At 41.4% G+C, this 26,158-nt stretch overlaps 1 protein-coding gene across 4 annotated transcripts in view; it reads right to left on the minus strand.

Annotated features, from left to right (window-relative positions):
• The window catches only part of Syx5 (syntaxin 5), a 61,776-nt gene that overhangs the window by 18,347 nt on the left and 17,271 nt on the right, over nt 1-26,158 (minus strand). For all 4 annotated transcript variants that reach the window (XM_070092908.1, XM_070092909.1, XM_070092911.1 and 1 more), the window contains exons 2-3: nt 19,881-20,033; nt 8,361-8,884 (exon numbers count right to left, since the gene is read on the minus strand). In XM_070092908.1, the coding sequence (XP_069949009.1) occupies nt 8,361-8,884; nt 19,881-20,015 (659 nt within the window). In that variant the 5' untranslated portion in view covers nt 20,016-20,033. The remainder of the gene's footprint in view (nt 1-8,360; nt 8,885-19,880; nt 20,034-26,158) is intronic.

Below are 26,158 nucleotides of genomic sequence, written 5' to 3' on the forward strand. Positions count from 1 at the left end.
GTCCGTGTCTGCATAGTTATACTAGGGGATACACACCCCCTTGGATATAGGAATTTCTGAGGTGCAGGCAGGTCACTAATAACGATTGAATATTGCAGGAATTAAGGCTCCCGGTTGCACGTGGTTTCTGAGGGGAAGTCCAAAGGGGCTAAGCTTAGGAAGGTTGAAGATCAGGATATATGCTACAACACCAAGTTAGTTAGTCCTTTATACATGCATGCAGGCGAGTTTCTTGCAACATCAATCATTTATGAAAATCTGTCCTATAAGCCACTTGTGAGGCTGAGGTACCGACCTCAGAGCTCGGTGTCAATAGAGCTTGCCAGGGTAGGTGACTCACTTGGAGGCAGTCCAGACAAATTTTCACAAGTATTATGCATTACTATTATTAATTTAGGGAACTGAAGCTGTATCATTATTATAATAATTATTATTAATTTAGGGAACTGAAGTGGAGTGGTAGGGGATGGTGGGGGGTGGCGTCGGGGAGTGGTAGGGGGTGGTGTCGGGGAGTGGTAGGGGGTGGTGTCGGGGAGTGGTAGGGGGTGGTGTCGGGGAGTGGTAGGGGGTGGTGTCGGGGAGTGGTGGGGGTGGTGTCGTGGAGTGGTAGGGGATGGTGGGGGGTGGTGTCAGGGAGTAGTATTATATTATTATTAATTTAGGGAACTGAAGTTCTATCAATATCAGGGCCGGATTACTGCATAGGCAAACTAGACATTTGCCTAGGGCCCCACGCATTTGGGGGCCCTGCGGTCCAAGGGGTTCAGGGGCTCATCCAAGACTGCACACATGGTGCAAGTGCAAAGGGGTCCCTACCTAAAAAGTTCAAGTGTTTGGAGAGTAAAATTGATTTTTAAAAATTAATCAAAACAAAAATAAATAATGAAATAAAATAAAATAAAAATAAATAAACCTAACCATAGATGGCAACACTCAACACGCCTTTGTTTACATCAGAACAGCTGTGTTTTCCCGCTAATGGGTGAGTATGGGAGATTCCTCTCCAATTTTCTGTAGTTTATATTTGATAGTCTTATGCATGATGCAATGATAACAATAATGGCCAGTGATTTATAAAGGGAATAATAGTGCTGTAGTGGTTATGCTGAATATAATATGTACATGATGTCACTACTTTAATAGCCTAATCTAGTAATACTATGCTGTCGTGAGTTTATTCTCTTTAAAATGTATGATTTAACAAGATAGTTATAATGGCTGTTGGTAAATGGTTTTGGTTGTCTTGATGTACTTTCCCTATTAAATTTAATCTAAATAGCCAGAATGTATTTAATTAGACCTTAAACAGGCTCACACCGAGTCCCCCCCCACCCCCAAGTTGGAAGGGGTCACTTCGCTTACCCGTAACTCAAAGGGGCCCCGCCAATCTGAATAGCCTAGGGCCCAGAGACTTCTTAATCCGGCCCTGATCAATATTATTATTAATTTAGGGAACTGAAGCTCTATTGCTATTATAATAATACAATAGACCACCACTGAAGAATTGCTGCACAATTTTATGTAACACGTTGTATAATAAATTTAACATGGTTCACTTTGTGGGAAGGAAAAAAAATCTTTTGCCCAAGCGGCCGACTTGTTGTAGAGCAGCCGGGGAGCCATCCCCCCACCAATCCACGACACCACCCCCTACCACTCCACGACACCACTCCCCGACACCACCCCCACCACCCCCTACCACTCCCTGACACCACCCCCCACCATCCCCAACCACTCCACGACACCACCACCCGACACCACCCCCCTACCACTCCCCCCACCATCCTCTACCACTCCCCAACTCCACCTCCCGCCATCCCCTACCACTCCCCGACACCACCTCCCGCCATTCCCTACCACTCCCCAACACGACCTGCCACCATCCCCTGCCACTCCACGACACCATCCGCTACCACTCCCCGACACCACCTCCTGCTATCCCCTACCACTCCCTGACACCACTTCCCACCATCCCCTACCACTCCCTGACACCACCCCCCTCCATCCCTTACACCACCCCCCACCATCCCTGACACCACCCCCCACCATCCCTGACACCCCCCCCACACCATCCCTGACACCACCCCCCACTATCCCAGCATTCGTAATTTATACGAGTCCAGTCTTTCTCTGCTACAAGGCAGCTGTGTTTGTCAATTGTGTTATGATACTTTAATTACTATATCTTGTATCTGCCAAGCAATCATGACACCCAGTAGCCATACTAGTGTTGCTGAAAGTGGCACGAAGAGGTATAAGCACTTAGTCTTAGAATTAACAAAGATATTAGACAAGAGATAACCTGTAGCTGTAACTGAAGTGTTACTTTGTACACAGAAAAAGAGGTTAACATGAGTTTGTGTGACTGACTGAATGACTGACTTACTGAGTGACTTGACTTACTGAAGGACATGACTGACTTACTGAGTGACCTGACTTACTGAATGACCTGACTGACTTTTTGAGTGACTTGACTGTAATAATTTATTATTGCTGAGAAGAAAAAGAGAATGATTTCCATGGAATTAAAGCATGAAATCATAGATAAACAAGCGAGGTGTCCAGGTTTTGGGTTGAGGGGGAAGAGGGAGGGGGGAGCTGGCTCATGACTCTGATCAAAAAATCTACCCAGGGACGGCTCACCCAACCCTACACTCCCACAACATCCACAACCTGCACAACCACAACCACATTTCAATATCCAGAACCTACCACCAACCGCATCTGGGATTGGGAGCAAGGTGACGATTTTATTCCCAATCCCCACGACTGATGAAACACAAAGTGGAATACGGCCATTGTGTACACTTGGGAACAATGCCACTGAACTGGAATGCTTTCAGTTTTTCTTTGATGAACCCGTGATGGAAATTATTGTCAGGGAAACCAACACATACTATGAGTACACCATGGCAAATACAATTCTTTCACCAAGGTCACGGCTACACCAGTGGAAGGACACAACTGTGGCAGAGATGTACCTGTTCTTTGCCACAATAATGCTTATGCCACATGTGTATAAGCACATTGTCACCACATACTGGTCAACAGAACGCCTGATTTCAACCCCAGGTTTTAGTGGCATTATAGGAGTGAATCGTTTTTTTGATACTGTTATGTATGTTACACTTGTAAGACAAAACAAGACCTGACAGAAGCGACAGGTTATATAAGATCAGAAATGTGTTTATGTACCTGAAACAAATGTTGTATGTATTTTTATCCCTTCAGGAAGCTTGTTATTGACGAGTCTTTGATTTTATTCAAAGGAAGCCTCTCATTCAAGCAGTACATACCAAGCAAGAGGAAACGCTTTGGTATAAAGTTATTTGTACTGTGTGATTGCAAAAGTGGTCTTGTTTTGGATATCATTGTGTACACTGGCAGTAATACATTGAGAAATACCAGGAAGTTACTGGAAATCTCTGGTGATGTGGTTCGAACAATGATGGAACCATATCTTGGTAAGGGGCATTTATTATATACTGATAACTGGTACACAAGCCCCATATTCAGTGATTTCTTGCGAGTGAACATGACAGACGTGTGTGGTAATCGTAAGCATATGCCAAGGTTCGACGCTGGCACTCGCAGAGGTGAGGTGCAGGCCTTTGCTGCCAATGACATGGCATTTCGGTGGCATGACAAACGTGATGTCACATTGTTGACATCAGTTCACCGAAATAAAATGGCACACACTGGCAGGCACAATAGAGAGACCAATGAACCCATTCTAAAACCTGCAGCTGTCATGGACTACAACCTCAATATGCACTTAGTGGGCAAATGTGACATGCAGATTGGGTTTGCTGATTGTGTACGCAAGAGTTATAAGTGGTATATAAAACTTTCTTTACAACTTCTTGATATTTCCATGCTAAATGCTTATAACATATACAAGTTGAAGACCAACAACAAACCAAAATATGGTGAATTTTGTTTGTCAGTCATCAGACAAATAATATTCAAGTACCAAGGAGCAGCACCTGCAATAGACCAGCGCCCACGAAATTACCTACACATGCCATCTCGTTTGAGGCCTGGCAATCACTACCCCATACAACTGCCTCCTACAGCTTTCAAGAAAAGTGCCCAGAAGAGGTGTTTCGTATGTGGACATACCACAAAATGCCCACAAACACGCAGACACACTCGTTTTATGTGTGGGGAGTGTCAAGTGCCACTCTGCATATACCCATGTTTCAAAGAGTTCCACAAGCTGCAGCAGCTCTAGGAAAGTGTTCAGTGACTGTACATAGGTATATGTATATATTATAGAACAATAGTAATAAACAATGTTTTGTATTGTTTGTGTAAACAAGTTTTATAAACAATCTAATAGTGATAATGTTTGTTCAGTTACGGTGTTGTAAACAATGAGTGTATATTTGAACAATGCACCTTTGGTCTCACAGGCCACATAAGTTACTTAGAAAAGAAAAATATTGAAAAATACAAGAACCCTTCAAATTGGACTAAATAAAAGAATACCGGGTGGGCGGCATTCGCCGCTGTTGCCATACGCTGCTCATTTTCTGCCAACTTTGCACCTCCATATCTTGGTAAGTACTGATGGCAAAATTTTTTTTTAGGCTTAAAACACTCAGTAAAACAATCCTAACATTTTGGTAAGAAAAAATATTTTTTTTTTTTTAGAATATTTTGCGACATAGAAGGACAGTTTCAGAAAGGGGCTTGCGACAGTCAAAGGGTTAATCAACAATTTGAGAAAAAGCTGTTCACAAATTACTACACAATGCTGTATTTATACTGAGTAGTAAAAAACCTAATAGGGTTCTGCAAAATCTTGATAATCATTTTAACTACTGACGAGTGGAAAATGAATGAATTTTTGAAAGATTAAAATTTGGAGAATATACACAAGCAAACTAAGGCAAAGGATGATCACATGTATGCAGACTAGGTCCAAGGAAGATAAGTTTGTAGACCAATCAAGACTTAACTCGCATGTATGGTATATATAGTAAAGAACAAGAAGGCACATTACCGTGACTGGAACAATACACAAATAACCTGCCATAGGAGAGTGAGCGAGCTTACAATTAAATTTCGGCCCAATTTCGACCATTTACAGACACATGGTCCAAGTCGGACCAAAATGTCATCATAAGCTTCTCTCCTATGTACAGGTTATGGTACATATATACAGTGCACTGATTATATACATATGTATAGCCACTGGCAAAAATGTAGTGGATAGACTTAGGAAGACTTATTTATGGGTAAATTTTTTTATGGAGGGGGGACAAAAACTTCAGTGTAATCCTGCACTGAAGAACACAAAATATGAAAGATCAATGTAGTAGGCCTATCAATTTGACTAAGCATTCTTAACTCTTTCAGGGTCCGTCCCGTAGATCTACAGCTTCACGTTGAGTGTCCAAACCGTAGATCTATGCCAAAATTCTAGCGCCGTCAAATTTAGCGCGAAAGCGCTCATAGGCCTACATGTGAGAGAACGGGTCTGTGTGGTGGGTGTGCGCCATAAACAAAAAATCTAGGCGCCCACATAGCATTGTGGGAACACCGGCTCAGTTACCTTTGTTCACCATGTCTCGTCGCAAGTCAGCTCTCACTCCACGGAAAATTGGGACTCTCCTCTTCCTATCTGATAGTTCTGACAGTGATGGAAGTGGAAATGAAGACAAATTCTTTGGCTTTGATCAGTTAGTAACCGAAAGGAATGACCAGGATATCGATAATAGTGCAGAAAACCCTGACGATCCTCAACCTTCTACCTCTGGTGTGGGCACTCCTCAGTCACGGTCAGTTGTACCTCAACGCAAGAGAAAACTATTATTTTTGTGTGGCCAGGCCTCTGACTTCAGTAATGATGATGATAGTGACGTGGATTGTGATTTTATTGCTCTTGACAATCATTCGAGTAGTGATAGTGAGGAATCATATTCACCAGTGAAGCGTCGGTATGTACGCCTCCGCATGCGCTCGGGTAGTGTACCCTATGCTGTGCCCAGGGGACGGAGTACATCCCAGAGTACATCCCGTGGCCCTACACCAGGTTTAGATAGTGATAGTGAGGATGATGTGGCTACACTTGGCATGGATAAACCACAGGCATCAGCAGATGGTGGTAGTGGTGATGGTAGTGGCACCGCCATGTGTGACTCACCAGCCCAGGCTGGGACCCACGCTGCTGATTCCTCAGTTCAAGGACAAAGCGGAGCATCAGCCACCAGCCCACCACGACCACAACCACCCGCACAACCAGCCTATGATGTCCAGTATCCACCAGCAAACCGTATCTGGGATTGGCAGCAAAATCCCAATTTTGTTCCCAAGCCCCACCACTTTGATAACTCTCAAAGTGGAATTCTACCTACTTGTCCCTTTGGAACCACGGCCAATGAACTGGAATTTTTTGAATTATTCTTTGACCAGCCCTTGATGGAAACTATTGTCAGGGAAAGTAATAAGTATTTTGAGTACACCATGGCAAATACGATCATATCACCACAGTCAAGACTACACAGGTGGAAAGAGACGACTGTTGCAGAAATATATTTGCTTTTTGCAACAATAATGCTTATGCCTCATGTCTATAAGCATAATATAAAAGCATACTGGTCCACAAATCGGCTAATTTCTACCCCGGTCTTCAGTGAAATCATCCCAGTGAACAGGTTCATCTTACTGTTACATATGTTACACTTCTCTGACAAAACCAGGCCTGACAGAAGTGACAGGTTATACAAGATTAGAAATGTTTTTATGCATCTCAAACAAAAGTTCAGTACATATATACTTTTATCCATTCAAGAATCTTGTAATTGACGAGTTTTTGATTTTGTTCAAAGGTAGACTGTCATTCAAGCAGTATATACCGAGCACGAGGAAATGCTTTGGTATAAAACTGTTTGTACTCTGTGACTGTGACAGTGGCCTGGTATTGGATATTGTTGTATACACTGGATGTAAAACATTGAAAGATACCAAGATGTTATTGGGTATCTCAGGTGACGTAGTGAGAAGCATGATAGCACCTTATCTTGGTAAGGGGCATACATTATATACTGATAACTGGTACACAAGCCCATTACTCAGTGATTTCATGCGAGTGAACAAGACAGATGTGTGTGGCACAGTGCGTTCTAATCGTAAACATATGCCCAGGCTCAACGCAAGTGCTCGTGGTGATGACGTGCAGGTGTTTACTGCCAATGACATCATGGCATTACGGTGGCATGACAAACAAGATGTCACATTGTTGACAACCATTCACCGTAATGAAATGCAAGAGTGGCAAAGTTGACCAAGTGACTAATGAACGTATTCGAAAACCAGTGACAGTGATTGATTATACACAAAACATGCACTTGGTTGACAAATGTGACATGCAGATTGGTTTTGTTGATTGTGTTCGTAAAAGTTACAAGTGGTACATGAAACTTTTCTTCCATCTCATGGACATTTCAATGCTCAATGCATATAATATGTACCAAATAAAGACTGGCAACAGACCACCGCATGGTGAGTTTTGTTTGTCTGTTGTCAGACAACTCATAATGAAGTACCAGGTAACAACACCTGCTATACAACAAGGTCCTTGAATTCCTCAGGATATACCCAAGCGTTTGAGGAGGGAAGGTGATTATTTCATAATACAACTTCCTTCAACTCAGAAGAAATTTGCTCAGAAGAGATGCATCGTCTGTGCACAAACAAAACGACGGCAACAAAGACGCAAAGACACTCGGTTTATGTGTGAGGAATGTAAGGTACCTCTGTGCATGGTGCCTTGTTTCAAGGAGTTCCACAAGCTCCAGCAGTTTTAAAACCATGTCCAGTGATTGTAAATATGTACATATATGATAGAACATTAGTATTATACAAGATTTGTGCATGTTTATTGTAATAAACAACAGTGGTAAACAATAATATGATAATAACTTTAGTGCAGTTATTGTGTTCAATACAGTGAGATTATATTTATACATTATATACAGTATAGGTCTCTCAGGCCCCAAATGTTAGTAGGAAAAGAAAAAAATTGGAAAAGAAAAGAAAAATCTACAAAAACTGCTAAATAAAGTAATGCGTGTATGTGGAATTCGTCGATGTTGCCGCCACCACGTCAATTTGGACAAACTTCTTGGCATTGTATCTCGGTAAGTACAGATCAGAATTTTTTTTTTTGTCTTATTACCTTCACAAAAATATGCTCTTTAATTCTGAAAGAAAAAAATAATTTTTTTTTTTTTTCAAAATTTCTTGGACACTGGCGTACCACTTCAGATTTTGGCCTTGGACCCTGAAAGGGTTAAAGTTTCAGAAAAAAAATTGATTAAATTACCTTAGTATAAATCTAGTAATCTACTCACTTGGCTCTCTGCATGAAATCTTTGTATTCACGTAAATCTCTTGGTCGCTTTGCATCATGATGTGGCAAGACACCATTTGAATAACTTCCTTGTTGTGAACGCACAATACGTATAAACTCTTGAGTACGGTCTCGGGATGCCATGTCAACGTCGTCAACACCAGGCAAGGGTGAACCTCTACTTGACCAATCACAGGCACTTATATTTCTATGTTCAACAAAACTATTGGTTCTTTGACTCAAGGTTTCAATGTTACTCCACTGATTAATGTTACTATTAGGTCCACTACTATTCCACTGCTTAATATCTGTTCCATAAAGTGTTTTATCAGGGTGCGTATTATCACTCTGGGGAGTGTAAAAGTATGGTTGAGAGGCCTGCACTGGCCAAGGCTGTCCTGTATGCTGTACGTGTGGGCTTACTATCTGGACAGTACCACCAGGGCCCACAGTATCTGTCTTCTTATAGTATGCTTGATTGGTTGGCGAGCTCCACTGGAGAGTGGTATTTACAGCAGAAACAACCTGAGGAATAAAAAAATTAATATAGTAGCTACATGAATAATAATTTTTTTTTTTCAACAAGTCGGCCGTCTCCCACCAAGGCAGGGTGACCCAAAAAAGAAAGAAAATCCCCAAAAAGAAAATACTTTCATTATCATTCAACACTTTCACCTCACTCACACAATCACTGTTTTTGCAGAGGTGCTTGGAATACAACAATTTAGAAGCATATACGTATAAAGATACACAACATATCCTTCCAAACTGCCAATATCCCAAACCCCTCCTTTAAAGTGCAGGCATTGTACTTCCCATTTCCAGGACTCAAGTCCGGCTATATAATAATAACCGGTTTCCCTGAATCCCTTCACTAAATATTACCCTGCTCACACTCCAACAGCTCGTCAGGTCCCAAATACCATTCATCTCCATTCACTCCTATCTAACATGCTCATGCACGCTTGCTGAAGTCCAAGCCTTTCGCCCACAAAACCTCCTTTACCCCCTCCCTCCAACCTTCTCGAGGACGACCCCTACCCCGCCTTCCTTCCCCTACAGATTTATATGCTCTCCATGTCATTCTACTTTGATCCATTCTCTCGAAATGACCACACCACTTCAACAACCCCTCTGCAGCCCTCTAATACTTTTATTAACTCCACACCTTCTCCTAATTTCCACACACTGAATTTTCTGCATAATATTCACACCACACATTGCCTTTAGACAGGACATCTCTACTGCCTCCAACCGCCTCCTCGCTGCAGCATTTACAACCCAAGCTTTACACCCATATAAGAGTGTTGGTACTACTATACTTTCATACATTCCCTTCTTTGCCTCCACAGATAACAATTTTTGTCTCCACATATACCTTCATGCACCACTCACCTTTTTTCCTTCATCAATTCTACGACTAACCTCATCCTTCATAAATCCATCCGCTGACACGTCAACTCCCAAATATCTGAAAAAATTCACTTCTTCCATACTACTCCTCCCCAATTTGATATCCAATTTTTCTTTATCTAAATCATTTGATACCCTCATCACCTTACTCTTTTCTATGTTCACTTTCAACTTTCTACCTTTACACACACTCCCAAACTCATCTACTAACCTTTGCAATTTTTCTTTAGAATCTCCCATAAGCACAGTATCATCAGCAAAAAGTAACTGTCAATTCTCATTTTGTATTTGATTCCCCATAATTTAATCCCACCCCTCTCCCGAACACCCTAGCAATTACTTCTTTTACAACCCCATCTATAAATATATTAAACAAACATGGTGACATTACACATCCCTGTCTAAGACCTACTTTTACTGGGAAGTAGTCTCCCTCTCTTCTACACACCCTAACCTGAGCCTCACTATCCTCATAAAAACTCTTTACAGCATTTAGTAACTTACCACCTATTCCATATACATACACCTACCATCCGACTTACGACTGAGTTCGGTTCCGAGAAACTGGTCGTAAGTCGAAATGGTCATAAGTCGAACTTTACTAGTGAATATCAACAAAACATTTTTGTAATGACTATTTTATTGTTTTATTTTGGTATTTCATGTTTTACTTTACTTTTTATGTTGTTAGTACTGTATTTTATACTGTAAGGTTTAGGATAAACACTGTGTACAACACAAATAGTTGTTTATTTCCCAGAAATTTGGCATAAAAAACAAGGTCGTAAGTCGAGTGGTCGTAAGTCGAGCAGGTCGTAAGTGGGATGGTAGGTGTACTTGTAACATCTGCCACATGGCTCCCCTATCCACTATCATATGCCTTTTCTAAATCCTTAAGATTTGCCTAAAATGGGACAAGGCATTGTCATTGAACATGTTGCAGACACAGCTTGAAACAGCTTTCTTAGGGTGATATTTCTACACAAAACTTTGCAACTCACTCCACTTTGCACACATGTCCTTAATCACTGAAGAAGGCATATTCTCTCCTCTCTCTTCCCCCTCCTCTGAAGCAATTTCCTCAGCTGTGATCTATTGCCGTTCCAGTTGAAGGTGTTGCAGTTCTTCAGTGGTTAGCTCTTCCCTGTGGTCGTCCATCAACTCTTCCACATCCTGGCCACTCGCATACAACCCAATAGACTTCCCCAAAAACACAATATTCTATCATGTTTCTCGCCATGGTGGCTTATTTAACAGTCACATTCAATAAACAAGCACAAAAAACAATGACTTATTACGAAATGTTTCGGATGAACGCACAAGAAAACAAAGCCAGACTGACTCAGAACGCGTTGGATGCTTTGTATAGGCACGGGAAGGCGGACACGTTCGGTACAGCGGACCAACAAAAACCGAGGTGATGAACGAAAACTGACAAAATTTTGATGAAGAGAGTCATCAAAAACCGAATTCAACGAAAACCAGGGCAAACGAAAACCGAGGTTCCACTGTATTTATAATTATTATTCAATTCATGGGAGGGGAGTGTGTGCTAAACATGCAGTGGTTATATACAGAACCTTGGGGAATGGAAATCAATCAGATTAAATCCAAGGAAAGGAAAGGAAGATCCAATTTCTTGAAGTGAACACCACCTAAGGGACATCAGACACACCTTCCTTGAGGGATGTTGCTATTTTGAGTCATTACAATTCTGCTTATTTGCATAAATATCATTAGCAAGAGACCAACACCTGGCTAAACAAGTACAGTGGTACCCAGAGTTTCGGCCATAATTTTTTCCAGAAGGGTGTTCGAGTGCCGTTACCAAACAAATTTGTTTCCATAAGGAATAATGTAAATTAGATTCATCTGTTTCAGACCCCCAAAAATACACTTACAAAAGCATTTACAATAATACATTTACATAACTGTTCAAGTTGGGAGCTGTACGAAACTCGGGGTACCACTGTATTCATAATGCCAGTCTCATTCTTGGTTATGTGTAAATCATTACATTGCAATAAAGACTCATAAAATAGACAGTGGGATGTAGGAGGGGCCTTACCTGTCCTCAGGAAAGTCAGCAAAAATCAAATATTACCCAATTTCAAGCTATTTCCTGTCCTAAAACCAATCAAAATCATCTCCATTTTATAATGATACAAAGAAATAACCAGTAAAACCATAAAAAACATCCTAGGAAATGCTTCAAAATTGCTATTTTAAACCAAATATAAGGTCAGAGGTTTGCTTTTCCCATCATGCACCATGTGGGGCAGGATTTTTTTTTTTTATACTGTGCACTCTCAATGCACAGATTCATTCTCTTATATCTAAGCCAAAATTGACAGCTCACAGCTCATCTGAGGGAGCTGTGCTCAAAATGTAGGTCTATGTGGGGAGGTAAACCCTGGCATCAAATACATAATTCTACGTGATGGCCACTGAAAGGGTTAATGTCATTTCAGTACTTACGAGTACAATACAACTGACATTGGAATTATCACATGTATAAACTACTTTATAGAAAGTCCCTTGTTATGCAAAGCTTTTTGGGGAACCTTAAAGTTAACTTCTTTAACAATGATACAAATATAGTAGTTTACTAGCTACTGTTGACATTTAAATACTGTGGCAATCTGATATATGAATTATGATATTCTGAGATCTTGTTTGACAGTTTGGTACAACATTTGTATCGAGGAATACTGAGGTAGAGGATATATTTAGTTATTACTGTACATATGTTGAAACAGATTGGTGATAAGTGTGAATGTCAGTATGGATAATATGATCTGGATCAACAAAGTTGCTACTGATACATCAGGCATAAACATAATCTGTCTAAGCAGGGTCTAAGTCTGATTTAGGAGGTGCATTTTTAAGGATTTTTGAAGCAGGTGGTTGAAGGATAACTTTTTGCATTTTTTTGGAAGGGAGTACCAAATTTTAGGGCCCTTTATTTGCATGGAGTTCCTATAGAGGTTGAGTTGAACACGCAGTATATCAAAGAGATATTCTTTTCTTTTTTGTGTGTACATGTTCTGTTGCAATTCTGCAGGAAGAGTCAGAGCACTGGGTTGATGTTAATTCTGAGCATCCTGAATATTATATTTTTTTTTTTTTTTTATCACACCGGCCGATTCCCACCAAGGCAGGGTGGCCCGAAAAAGAAAAACTTTCACCATCATTCACTCCATCACTGTCTTGCCAGAAGGGTGCTTTACACTACAGTTTTTAAACTGCAACATTAACACCCCTCCTTCAGAGTGCAGGCACTGTACTTCCCATCTCCAGGACTCAAGTCCGGCCTGCCGGTTTCCCTGAATCCCTTCATAAATGTTACTTTGCTCACACTCCAACAGCACGTCAAGTATTAAAAACCATTTGTCTCCATTCACTCCTATCAAACACGCTCACGCATGCCTGCTGGAAGTCCAAGCCCCTCGCACACAAAACCTGAATATACGTATATAATTATGCACAGTAGTAAGGACTGAAGAAATGGTGGTGAAATGTTTCCTTAGTAAATGTGATCATCAGCACACCCTTGAATTTTACCTACAACTAAGTGTGAATGTGTTGCATGTTGAGACCTTTTGAGGGATGAGCATTGTGTGTTGTCTGGGAGTTAGGCAATTTGCTGTAGATTCCCAAAGACAAATGCAGTAAATGAGGTAAGAATAGATTATAGTGGTAGAGTGAGTAATGTTTTGAAAGATTCTTAGGCATGCATACTATGCCACTATAAACTAACATTTAAAATTTCGTACAAAAAAACAGGAGACCCAACTTGTTGAATAAATTTTAAATATGGTAAATCATTATCTTAGTACTGTATAAATTAACTTTAGAAATATACAGTGGACCCCCGGTTTACGATCAGCTCCCAATGCGACCAATTATGTAAGTGTATTTATGAAAGTGCATTTGCACGTGTATGTTTGGGGGTCTGAAATGGACTAATCTAATTCACAATATGCCTTATGGGAACAAATTCGTTCAGTACTGGCACCTGAACATACATCTGGAATGAAATAATATCGTTAGCCGGGGGTCCACTGTATTTTTAATTAGAGAAGCAAGAACCTGCTTGCTTTATTAATGTTCCTCAATAACATAACTGAAATTTTTAAAACCAGTGATCAATCCACTGACAACTATTGACTACTGAACACTTAAAATTTTTTTGAAGACCATATAAGCTCTTTATACTGATATCTTTTTCTGTCTCATAAACACGCTAGATAACAGGGATATCTTGCTACTCCTACTTACACTTTGGTCACGCTTCACAGACACGCACATGCATATATACAGTGGACCCCCGCATAACGATTACCTCCGAATGCGACCAATTATGTAAGTGTAATTATGTAAGTGCGTTTGTACGTGTATGTTTGGGGGTCTGAAATGGACTAATCTACTTCACAATATTCCTTATGGGAACAAATTCGGTCAGTACTGGCACCTGAACATACTTCTGGAGTGAAAAAATATCGTTAACCGGGGGTCCACTGTATATACATACATCTAGGTTTTTCTCCTTTTTCTAAATAGCTTTTGTTCTTCTTTATTTCTTCTATTGTCCATGGGGAAGTGGAAAAGAATCTTTCCTCCGTAAGCCATGCGTGTCGTATGAGGCGACTAAAATGCCGGGAGCAATGGGCTAGTAACCCCTTCTCCTGTAGACATTTACTAAAAAAGAGAAGAAGAAAAACTTTATAAAACTGGGATGCTTGAATGTGCGTGGATGTAGTGCAGATGACAAGAAACAGATGATTGCTGATGTTATGATGTTATGGAGTTTCGGTGGGGGGAAATAAATGGGATTAAATCTGGAGTATCTGAGAGTGTTAGAGCAAAGGAAGGGGTAGCAGTAATGTTGAAGGATCAGTTATGGAAGGAGAAAAGAGAATATGAATGTGTAAATTCAAGAATTATGTGGATTAAAGTAAAGGTTGGATGCAAAAAGTGGGTCATAATAAGAGTGTATGCACCTGGAGAAGAGAGGAATGTAGAGGAGAGAGAGAGATTTTGGGAGATGTTAAGTGAATGTATAGGAGCCTTTGAACCAAGTGAGAGAGTAATTGTGGTAGGGGACCTGAATGCTAAAGTAGGAGAAAATTTTAGAGAGGGTGTGGTAGGTAAGTTTGGAGTGCCAGGTGTAAATGATAATGGGAGCCCTTTGATTGAACTTTGTATAGAAAGGGGTTTAGTTATAGGTAATACATATTTTAAGAAAAAGAGGATAAATAAGTATACAAGATATGATGTAGGGCGAAATGACAGTAGTTTGTTGGATTATGTATTGGTAGATAAAAGACTGTTGAGTAGACTTCAGGATGTACATGTTTATAGAGGGGCCACAGATATATCAGATCACTTTCTAGTTGTAGCTACACTGAGAGTAAAAGGTAGATGGGATACAAGGAGAATAGAAGCATCAGGGAAGAGAGAGGTGAAGGTTTATAAACTAAAAGAGGAGGCAGTTAGGGTAAGATATAAACAGCTATTGGAGGATAGATGGGCTAATGAGGGCATAGGCAATGGGGTTGAAGAGGTACGGGGTAGGTTTAAAAATGTAGTGTTAGAGTGTTCAGCAGAAGTTTGTGGTTACAGGAAAGTGGGTGCGGGAGGGAAGAGGAGCGATTGATGGAATGATGATGTAAAGAGAGTAGTAAGGGAGAAAAAGTTAGCATATGAGAAGTTTTTACAAAGTAGAAGTGATGCAAGGAGGGAAGAGTATATGGAGAAAAAGAGAGGTTAAGAGAGTGGTGAAGCAATGAAAAAAGAGAGCAAATGAGAGAGTGGGTGAGATGTTATCAACAAATTTTGTTGAAAATAAGAAAAAGTTTTGGAGTGAGATTAACAAGTTAAGGAAGCCTAGAGAACAAATGGATTTGTCAGTTAAAAATAGGAGAGGAGAGTTATTAAATGGAGAGTTAGAGGTATTGGGAAGATGGAGGGAATATTTTGAGGAATTGTTAAATGTTGATGAAGATAGGGAAGCTGTGATTTTGTGTATAGGGCAAGAAGGAATAACATCTTGTAGGAGTGAGGAAGAGCCAGTTGTGAGTGTGGGGGAAGTTCGTGAGGCAGTAGGTAAAATGAAAGGGGGTACGGCAGCCGGGAATGATAGGATAAAGATAGAAATGTTAAAAGCAGGTGGGGATATAGTTTTGAAGTGGTTGGTGCAATTATTTAATAAATGTATGGAAGAGGGTAAGGTACCTAGGGATTGGCAGAGCATGCATAGTTCCTTTGTATAAAGGCAAAGGGGACAAAAGAGAGTGCAAAAATTATAGGGGGATAAGTCTGTTGAGTATACCTGGTAAAGTGTATGGTAGAGTTATTATTGAAAGAATTAAAAGTAAGACTGAGAATAGGATAGCAGATGAACAAGGAGGCTTTAGGAAAGGTAGGGGGTGTGTGGACCAGGTGTTTACAGTGAAACATATAAGTGAACAGTATTTAGATAAGGCTAAAGAGGTCTTTGTGGCATTTATGGATTTGGAAAAGGCGTATGACAGGGTGGATAGGGGGGCAATGTGGCAGATGTATGGTGTAGGAGGTAGGTTACTGAAAGCAGTGAAGAGCTTTTACGAGGATAGTGAGGCTCAAGTTAGAGTATGTAGGAAAGAGGGAAATTATTTCCCAGTAAAAGTAGGCCTTAGACAAGGATGTGTGATGTCACAGTGGTTGTTTAATATATTTATAGATGGGGTTGTAAGAGAAGTAAATGCGAGGGTCTTGGCAAGAGGCGTGGAGTTAAAAGATAAAGAATCACACAAGGTGGGAGTTGTCACAGTTGCTCTTTGCTGATGACACTGTGCTCTTGGGAGATTCTGAAGAGAAGTTGCAGAGATTGGTGGATGAATTTGGTAGGGTGTGCAAAAGAAGAAAATTAAAAGTGAATACAGGAAAGAGTAAGGTTATGAGGATAACAAAAAGATTAGGTGATGAAAGATTGGATATCAGATTGGAGGGAGAGAGTATGGAGGAGGTGAATGTATTCAGATATTTGGGAGTGGACGTGTCAGCGGATGGGTCTATGAAAGATGAGGTGAATCATAGAACTGATGAGGGAAAAAGGGTGAGTGGTGCACTTAGGAGTCTGTGGAGACAAAGAACTTTGTCCTTGGAGGCAAAGAGGGGAATGTATGAGAGTATAGTTTTACCAACGCTCTTATATGGGTGTGAAGCATGGGTGATGAATGTTGCAGCGAGGAGAAGGCTGGAGGAAGTGGAGATGTCATGTCTGAGGGCAATGTGTGGTGTGAATATAATGCAGAGAATTCGTAGTTTGGAAGTTAGGAGGAGGTGCGGGATTACCAAAACTGTTGTCCAGAGGGCTGAGGAAGGGTTGTTGAGGTGGTTCAGACATGTAGAGAGAATGGAGCGAAACAGAGTGACTTCAAGAGTGTATCAGTCTGTAGTGGAAGGAAGGCGGGGTAGGGGTCGGCCTAGGAAAGGTTGGAGGGAGGGGGTAAAGGAGGTTTTGTGTGCGAGGGGCTTGGACTTCCAGCAGGCATGCGTGAGCGTGTTTGATAGGAGTGAATGGAGACAAATGGTTTTTAATACTTGATGTGCTGTTGGAGTGTGAGCAAAGTAACATTTATGAAGGGGTTCAGGGAAACCGGCAGGCCGGACTTGAGTCCTGGAGATAGGAAGTACAGTGCCTGCACTCTGAAGGAGGGGTGTTAATGTTGCAGTTTAAAAACTGTAGTGTAAAGCACCCTTCTGGCAAGACAGTGATGGAGTGAATGATGGTGAAAGTTTTTCTTTTTCGGGCCACCCTGCCTTGGTGGGAATCGGCCAGTGTGATAATAAAATAAATATCAAAAAATTAGGCAACGCTCTCGCCTTGCACACTGAGTGTCCGTGCTTTGATCCCAGGCCAGGTGAAAACAATGGGCACGTTTCCTTACACCTACTGTCCCTGTTCTCCTAGTAGGTAAGTAGGTACCTGGGGGTTTGCCAACTAGTGTGGGTTGCATCCTGGGGGGAACAAGACTGAAGGACTCCAATGGCAATCAGACAGATAGTTCTCAATGACGCACTGACTTTCTTGGGATATCCTGGGTGGCTAACCCCTCCCCATATTCCATAATGGGTAAAAATTAAAGTACTTTACAATATTTTACAATGCACATTGTAATTTACAGGGAAAATATTAGGGGCTTTCGAAAAGGTTCTAGACTCGAATTTTTGCCCACTTCTGGTAGGAATATCATGGTGGCATAATCACACTGCATAGTACACTCCTTTGTGAAGTAGCATGGCAAGTTTCAGTGCAGTTAGTCATTCTACTGAGGTTAGATAGGCATTTGTTGTCATGCTGTTAGTGAATTGTTGCGATCTTGTGTGTAACAGAATGGAATCTTTGGTAGATAAGACACATAGGCAACATTAAGGCAACTTTATTCCAAAACGTTTCACCCACACAGTAGGCTTCTTCAGTTGAGTACAGAAAGTAGGCAGGAGCAGTAGAGATGAGAAGACGATGTAATCAGTCCATCACCCTTGAAGTCGTAGATTTGAGGCTGTCAGTCCCTCAGCCTGGAGAACCTCAAATCTACGACTTCAAGGGTGATGGACTGATTACATCATCTTCTCATCTCTACTGCTCCTGCCTACTTTCTGTACTCGACTGAAGAAGCCTACTGTGTAGGCGAAACGTTTCGGAATAAAGTTGCCTTAATGATGCCTATGTCTTATCTACCAACCTGTCGGTATTGTACACCATTTGATAATCAGAATGGAAACTCTATAAGAAAGAACAGGAGTGTGTGTAAAATTATGTTTCAAATTCAGTAAAATGACGAGTTAAACTCACTAAATGCCTTAGGAAGCACTTGGCAATGAAGCAATGGATTGGACACAATGTTTTGAATGTTTTCTTGATTCCAAGCAGGACGAATGTCAGCTGAGAGTGATGAATGGTCTGGTCGTCCGTCAGTGTCAAAAAAGATGTTCAAATTGAAAAATGAAGGCTATTCATGAAGATCGTTGTTAGAGTATCCAGGACACTGCAAATGCTATGGGAATTTCTTATGGATCTTGTCAAAGCATTTTGACTGAAAATCTGAACAAGAGGCGAGTGACTGCGATATTTGACTTGCTGACTCAAGACCAGAAAGACCATCGTTTCTGGCCAAAAACAACATGGTGATTGTCTCCCACCCTCCCTACTCCTCAGCTCTAGCCCTTCCTTCCTCTGTAACTTCTTTCTCTTTCTAAAAATAAATTCGGCATTTTAACAACATGGAAATTAAAGCAGAACCACACGCTGCATCAGACAATGTTAGGAAAGAAGTCCAGAAATGTTTCAAGAAGTGGCAGAGGCACTGGAATCAGTGTATAGCCTCCCAAGGAGAACTTTGAGGGAGACAGCTTCAAATAGGCTAGTAGGTAAGCCTATACACTTTTCTTCACGGCAGTCAAGGACCTCTTCGATAGCACCTCGTATGATGTACACCTACCATCCGACTTACGACCTGCTCGACTTACGACCATGTTTTTTATGCCAAATTTCTGGGAAATAAACAACTATTTGTATTGTACACAATGTTTATCCTAAACCTTACAGTATAAAATACAGTACTAACAACATAAAAAGTAAAGTAAAACATGAAATACCAAAATAAAACAATAAAATAAAGTAATTACAAAAATGTTTTGTTGATATTCAGTAGTAAAGTTCGACTTACAACCATTTTGATTTACGACCGGTTTCTCGGAACCGAACTCGGTCGTAAGTCGGATGGTAGGTGTACTTAGAACAAAATATATCTATATGTAAATAAAATACTAAAGTGTGAGAAGCATATGCGGCACAATATTAGAAACACCTGTGTATGAAACTTGACTAAATATATAAATAAGCAACTGTATGTCTGACAAGGGAAAAAATTAGACGTTTGAATATTATGTATACCTTCTTATTACAAGGATATTAATATTAAGATGAATTTCTAACACCAACACTTGGTAATTTAGAGTATACTACTTAAAAGAAAACTTGCAGGATGACTGGGAAGACAGAGGCTAACTCAATGCATCCTTGGGAACTCTGTAGTTGTTAAAGTACAAAAAAGCCCACCTGGGGATACCCGTTGTACTGTGACTGGCTGGGCTGGGCGTGCTGCTGGTGAGGGCTCAGAGTTCCTGCAGGCCCAGGCACAGTCAACTCCTCCACATACGACTCAGACCCCGCACGCCTCCGCCGAGTCGTCATCACACACTACTGGGAACCCTATAAATGAATAAATTTTTTATTTAAGCTGAAAGGAATATCACTAAATAGATTAACATAAACTCACACCAAAAATAATTTTTCTGAATGGATACCAAGGCAAAAGAATGGCATTGTCTTATTATCTCGCCAACCAAATACAGCCTCTCCTAACTTAACAATGTAGTTCAGTTCCTACGATCACGTTGGTAAATGAATTCATCGCTAAGCAAGGAGCATACTATAATGGTAGTGGGTTTGTGTCAACCATCTTTGATATTATTCTAATGTCACCTTTGCACCATTTATAACACTTAGTATATTTTTAAATGTTTATACAGTAGTGTACTGTATGTATATTATAATAAACAGAACAGAGAAAATCAGCTATAATATACATTATTTAGGTATGCATACTGGTCAGAGAGCCTGTCATAAGTTCAAGTTGTCAGTAAACGAGTATGTCACTTAAGTGAGGAGAGGCTGTATAGGAATTCTGAGGTTGTTCACTTGCTCCACTTCTAATTCGTCTATATTGTCCTCATCGCTCTCGGGCCGTGTGGACGCGCTGTGCGAAAAGCTCCTGCTTTCTCTGTTGCGCAACTTCCTGTTTTCACCAAGATGGCTGCCAGCTACCGCAGGAGGAGAAACCTTGTTAACCCTTTGAGGGTCGACAGGCCCTCTCCGAAACTCGTTCTCAGGGTCGGCCAAATTTAAAAAAAAAAAAAATTATTTTCTCTTATGAAAAGATAGAGAATCTTTTCCCGATCATAAAGACACCAAAAGTTTGAAATTTGATAGAAAACTTACGGAATTATGCTCTCGCAAAGTTAGCGGTCTCGGCGATGTTTACGCATCGGCGATTTTGCCCACTTTGAGCCCCATTTTCGGCCAATTTCACTGTACTAGTCGACATAAAACATGAATATTTCGCTAGAACTCCATTTTTTCTATCGAATGGGTGCAAGAAACCACCCATTTATGAAATTCAACTATCCAGTACAGTGGTCAGAATTTAGCAATTTTGCCAATTTCACACAAATTTCAAAAGATGCCAATTTCCGAATAGGGTCCAGAATAAACAAGAAAGACATTCCTGGCACTAAAATGACATTTCCTCTAGTCATTAGTCACGTCTCAAGGCCCCTCTTATATTCTTTTGCTTTCCACTTTGAATTTTTATTCTCACAAAAAATATAAGATTTACTGTTATGCAGACTACTGTTTTAGTGTAAAAAATGGTATAAATATTATTGGTGCACTTGTGAAAGAATATTAGACTCACCAGTTGACGTGTATTGCACGCTTGGCACGATTTGTTTACTTTTGAAGTTTGGTAAAAATCGAACATTTCTGCTACTTTGAGCTCAATTTCAAGGCACCTTTCATTGTAAAACCAGTCAAAATCATCTCAATTTCTGTAATATGTCTTCCATTCTATAAAATGAGACCAAGAAAACTAGAATACAACAATAAATACCATACGAAAATACACTGCAAAGTCGCTGATTTATTCCAAAAAAATGGTCAAAGTTTTTTTTTTCTCATTATGCACTGTGTGCTGCAGGATTTTTTTTAGACTGTGCACACTGACCACATAGACCCATTCTTTCATATGAAGGCCTACCAGCTTTCTCCCACTAGATTTGAGGCCGCTAGAATTTATGAGTACTAGTACGTCAAAAACCCCTACGCGTAAGACGTACTAGTACGACCAAAACCCTCAAAGGGTTAAAGGGACAATTTATCTGACGAATGCCTCTGTTTTATTACCAACGATTATACGGGACAAGTTTGGCATTGACAATGAAGAACTACATGGAATAGCGCTTAATGGTTCTTCAAGAATCTTCATAAAGTTCTGCACAGTGGAGGCGTATGAAAGGACGGTGACTCAGTACCAGGAGAAGAGCATCGCCGTATCATCTGGCCTGGAGGTACGCCTGTGGGATGCCTCAAAATACTACACCTGGGTGAGGATCCGCAACGCTCCTTTTGAGGCAGACGATGTGGATATCAGAGAGACTTTTCAACGATATGGTGAGGTGCATGCTATAACTTTAGGCCGATGGACAGATGGAATCTATGCAGGGTTGCCTGCTGGATCTTACACCGTCAAGATGACATCGAGAAGACCTATTCCCTCGTATGTTGTCCTGGAGGATTTTAGGACACAGATGTATGTGACCTACGCGGGACAACGCAAGGCGTGTCGCCTGTGTGGCGCTTTTGACCACATGGCGGCTGGGTGTGGTAAAGCAGCAGCGCCGCGGCCTTTGGAACGGCAAGTAGTCACAGAGTCTCTGGCGGCACCTTTGCCGAAGACTATGAGTGCAGTAGGCAAAGGTAATTGGGCGGACGAAGTGGAGGGCGTGGAGGAGAATTGTGTGACGCTACCAGTGGCTTCGGATGCTCCCCCACAGACAGACCCGGGTGTTGAGCAGCAGCCTGTGGGGGTGGAGAGGCCGGTGACCTACAGGAGTCATCTGCACCCCTACAGGAGATGATTAAATCTTTCCTGGACGTGCCTGCAGAGGAGAACCCATCTACAGACGGGAGAATTCTGATGGTTGAGAAGGACCTGATTGAGCAGATTCCAGGGCCTCAGGGGTCAGAGTCTGGCATGTTGCAGTTGCTACAGGTGGAAGCTGAGGTGCACAAGGGGAGTGGAAATACTGATATGGAGTTTGAGGGTACATCTAGAAAGAGAGCTGGAGGCTCGTCGGATGAGGATATTATAACACCAGCTCAGCGTTCAGGGAAGAAGACATGGGCGGGAGTGATTAAGAAGGGGCAGGGTAGTGCACAGGGGGGGAGGGGGTTCAGGCGGGCAAGAGTGCACGGGAAAAGACAGAAGCAGCAAAAAGTGTAACAGACAGGACACAGAGACATAGAGGAAAGCCACCCTTTCTGAATCTTTAAGTGTCTAACTATAAACGTGAATGGCCTTAGAGCTGACGGTAAACGAGTATGGTTGGAGGATGTTTTGCGGCGTTTTAACATTGATGTGTGTTTTATTCAAGAACACAATTTTAAGTGTGGCAGAGAGTTGAGGCTGAACGGTTTTAGGATGTATGCTGGTATTCAGGGAAATTAAAGGGTGGGGTGGCAGTGGTAGTGAGGGAGTCCAGCCCATTCCATGTGCTCATGTGGGAAGAGGGGGGGGAGGGGAGGGGGGGGAGGGGGAGGGGGAGGGGATATGGGGGTGAGATTAGAGTATGTTTTCTGGGGATATATATGCCGGCTGATAGTAACATATGGGTAAAGGTGAATTTTGTAAGGGAGGTTTTGCTTTTCTACATGCGGGGTTTGCCCATGGTTTCTATAATAGGCGGGGATTGGAACTGTGTAATCAGGAATAAGGATGTGGAGCCGAGAGGGGCAGGGTGTGTGCTTGGGGCATTGAGGGATTTGAGGGATGCAGGGGTTTATGACATAGTCAGGAGCGATGGGTGGAGAGTAGAGCACATGTTTATGCGGAGGGGTTATGCTGCCAGGTTGGACCGTGTATAACTCGAGATATAACAGCAGAACGTGTAATGACGATAGATTTAGGTTTTTCAGACCATCGTGCTGTTTTGGCAGAGGTGGCATGGGAAGGGATGGTTTGTAGGTATGTGGGCTATTGGAAAATGAATGTGAGGCTACTTCAGGGGGAGGGGGAGGGGTTGTTTTTTAGGGAATGGTGGAGGCAACTCTGGGAGGTTCACAACAAAGAGGAGGATGTATTGGAATGGTGGGAGAAGCATGCAAAATTGCAGATTAAGGAGTATTATCAGCATAGAGGACGGGATGAGGCGAGGTGGAGGTTTGGTTTACAGAAATATTTTGAGGGGCAGCTCAATGATTGTTATGAAGGGGGAGGGGGGCTAGACATGGAGAAATAGAGGTTTTAAGGGGAAGATTGAGGGATATACAAAATTCTCGTTTTGATGCGATACGTGTGAGGGAAGGTTTAGAGGAGGTTCTATGGGGTGACAAACCGTCAGGATGTGTTTTGAGGAGATTTAAGAATAGGCAACAGATGACCACGATTATGGAATTAGAGGTGTGTAAAGGGGTGGGGGGATATAGGGTGGGGCAGGTACTTAGTACCAACGATGGAATGAGTAATTTTTTTTATATTTTATTTAAAACGTAATATTACAACATAAAAAATAAATATATAGAAAACCACTATCCCTTAACAAACAGGTATCCAAAATAGAATTCATAAGCACAGTACACCATATGAATTGCGCAACATTCCGACGGTCGCTATATACACTTCGAGCCACCTAGGCATAAATAAAAATCAGATAAGAGCTTTGTGGCCCACATATGTCATCCTACTACAAAAGTGCACTAAAAGACATGCTATAATAAATCATATATACCCTATCTCCTCCACCATAATAGATATTATATAATCACATAGCTAGACCTATAGAATATATGTTTAGGAACATATTTTATAATACTTAAAACATTATGACAAAATAATATTACAAAACATCAATACACAAATAATATAATTACCATGCAAACATGCATCCTTATACCTGGACTAAATTTCCCTTGTATCGTAACTCTCACAGAATGATAATACACGAGGTCCTATGAACCTTCTAACACAACCATCTTACATCACTTTTGTCTGTTATATACAATTCACCACTAAACACCACCTTGATCATCCCTTAAATGCTTTCCACTCAAGGCTTCCTAACCATAATATTGCCACTTACGGCATACATTACACATTACATAATAATGACGGTATTTATACCAGAGCTATCAATACTAAATTAGATATTTAACAAAGTGTCGCCTAACACTGAAGAATTTTAATTTATATGTTATTTAAAATCATACATAAGACAATATGTTAAGTTTATATTTCCAACACTTGTGAAGATTTTTTTTTTTATCTTAAAGAACATTACTTTCACACACTCACACTACATTCACACACATTCACCTCCATACCCAAAGCACTTCACACTTGCACACAGTTTTACTTGTTCTATTCCTGCAACAGCAACCAGAATCAGACTAGTTACCACCCAACCATAATCCATTACACTACATACCATCCACCCATGTCATTCGCTAAAACCATGCCCATACATGCCACCACCACTGAAAACCCGACTACCAAAGAAAACCAGTCCCCTACATGGTTATCACTGTACCAATTGCAGGAGACGACTGACTGTGAGCTCTCTGTAGTTCTCTGGAAAACAAGCTCCCCACTGACTCCCATAAATAAGTTTGTTCCTACCAGCAGTCCTGTATATACACGCTGCAATTGCCTTAATTCTAATCCTACCCCCCAGCATCTCTCATTCCCCAGGAAATATACAGAAAATCCACTACCACATACATAATCGCCCTTTTTACCTCCCATGATACCCCTTTTACCTCTAATGTTAAAGCTCGCAGGGTCTCTACATTACCCCCACCTAGCAGACAAAAAACCCTCGCCAACCACATCCATACCTCCCTCAATTCTTCACAAAAATAAACCGCATGAAATGCCGTTTCCAGCTCACCACACTGACTGCAGGATGGTTCCCTCACCAAACCCATTAAACTCAAAACTGCTTTTGAAGCTAGGATCCCCATCATGAATCTGTATACCAACTCATGTACCCTAGGCATTAACCTGAGCCTCCGGAAGTCTTCCCATATTGTCCCCCAATCATACAATGGATAGACCGATACGCCCTGCAAGATTTCCGTCCTCCCACTCAACGATACCAAATGCCCCACTTTAAGTCGCTCAACACCTTTAGCCAATAACAAAACCCTCAGCAAATCCTCACATTCAATTAACTCTTTACCTCCCCACCATCTCTGCACATCCCCCATCACCTTCCCCACTCTTACCCCTCTTTCCCCTCCAGCCCTGACGAATGACTGTTTTACATATATGGCTTTCACCCTCGGCCCCAATGCTAAAAGACCCACTCCCCCTCTGCGCACATTCGACATCACCACTTCGTTGCTCAGCCATGCCCTCCCAAAACCCCAAACATAACATACAGCTCGTCTCTATTTCTTGTACGTCCTGTGTTCTCAAAGGATACACTTCCGTTATACCCCAAACCTTACTGTAAACCAGCGAATTAACTATTACCGCCCTCTGCTGTAATGTGACATCT

Source organism: Cherax quadricarinatus, chromosome 41 (genome assembly GCF_038502225.1).
Source record: "Cherax quadricarinatus isolate ZL_2023a chromosome 41, ASM3850222v1, whole genome shotgun sequence".
NCBI lineage: Eukaryota > Metazoa > Arthropoda > Malacostraca > Decapoda > Parastacidae > Cherax > Cherax quadricarinatus.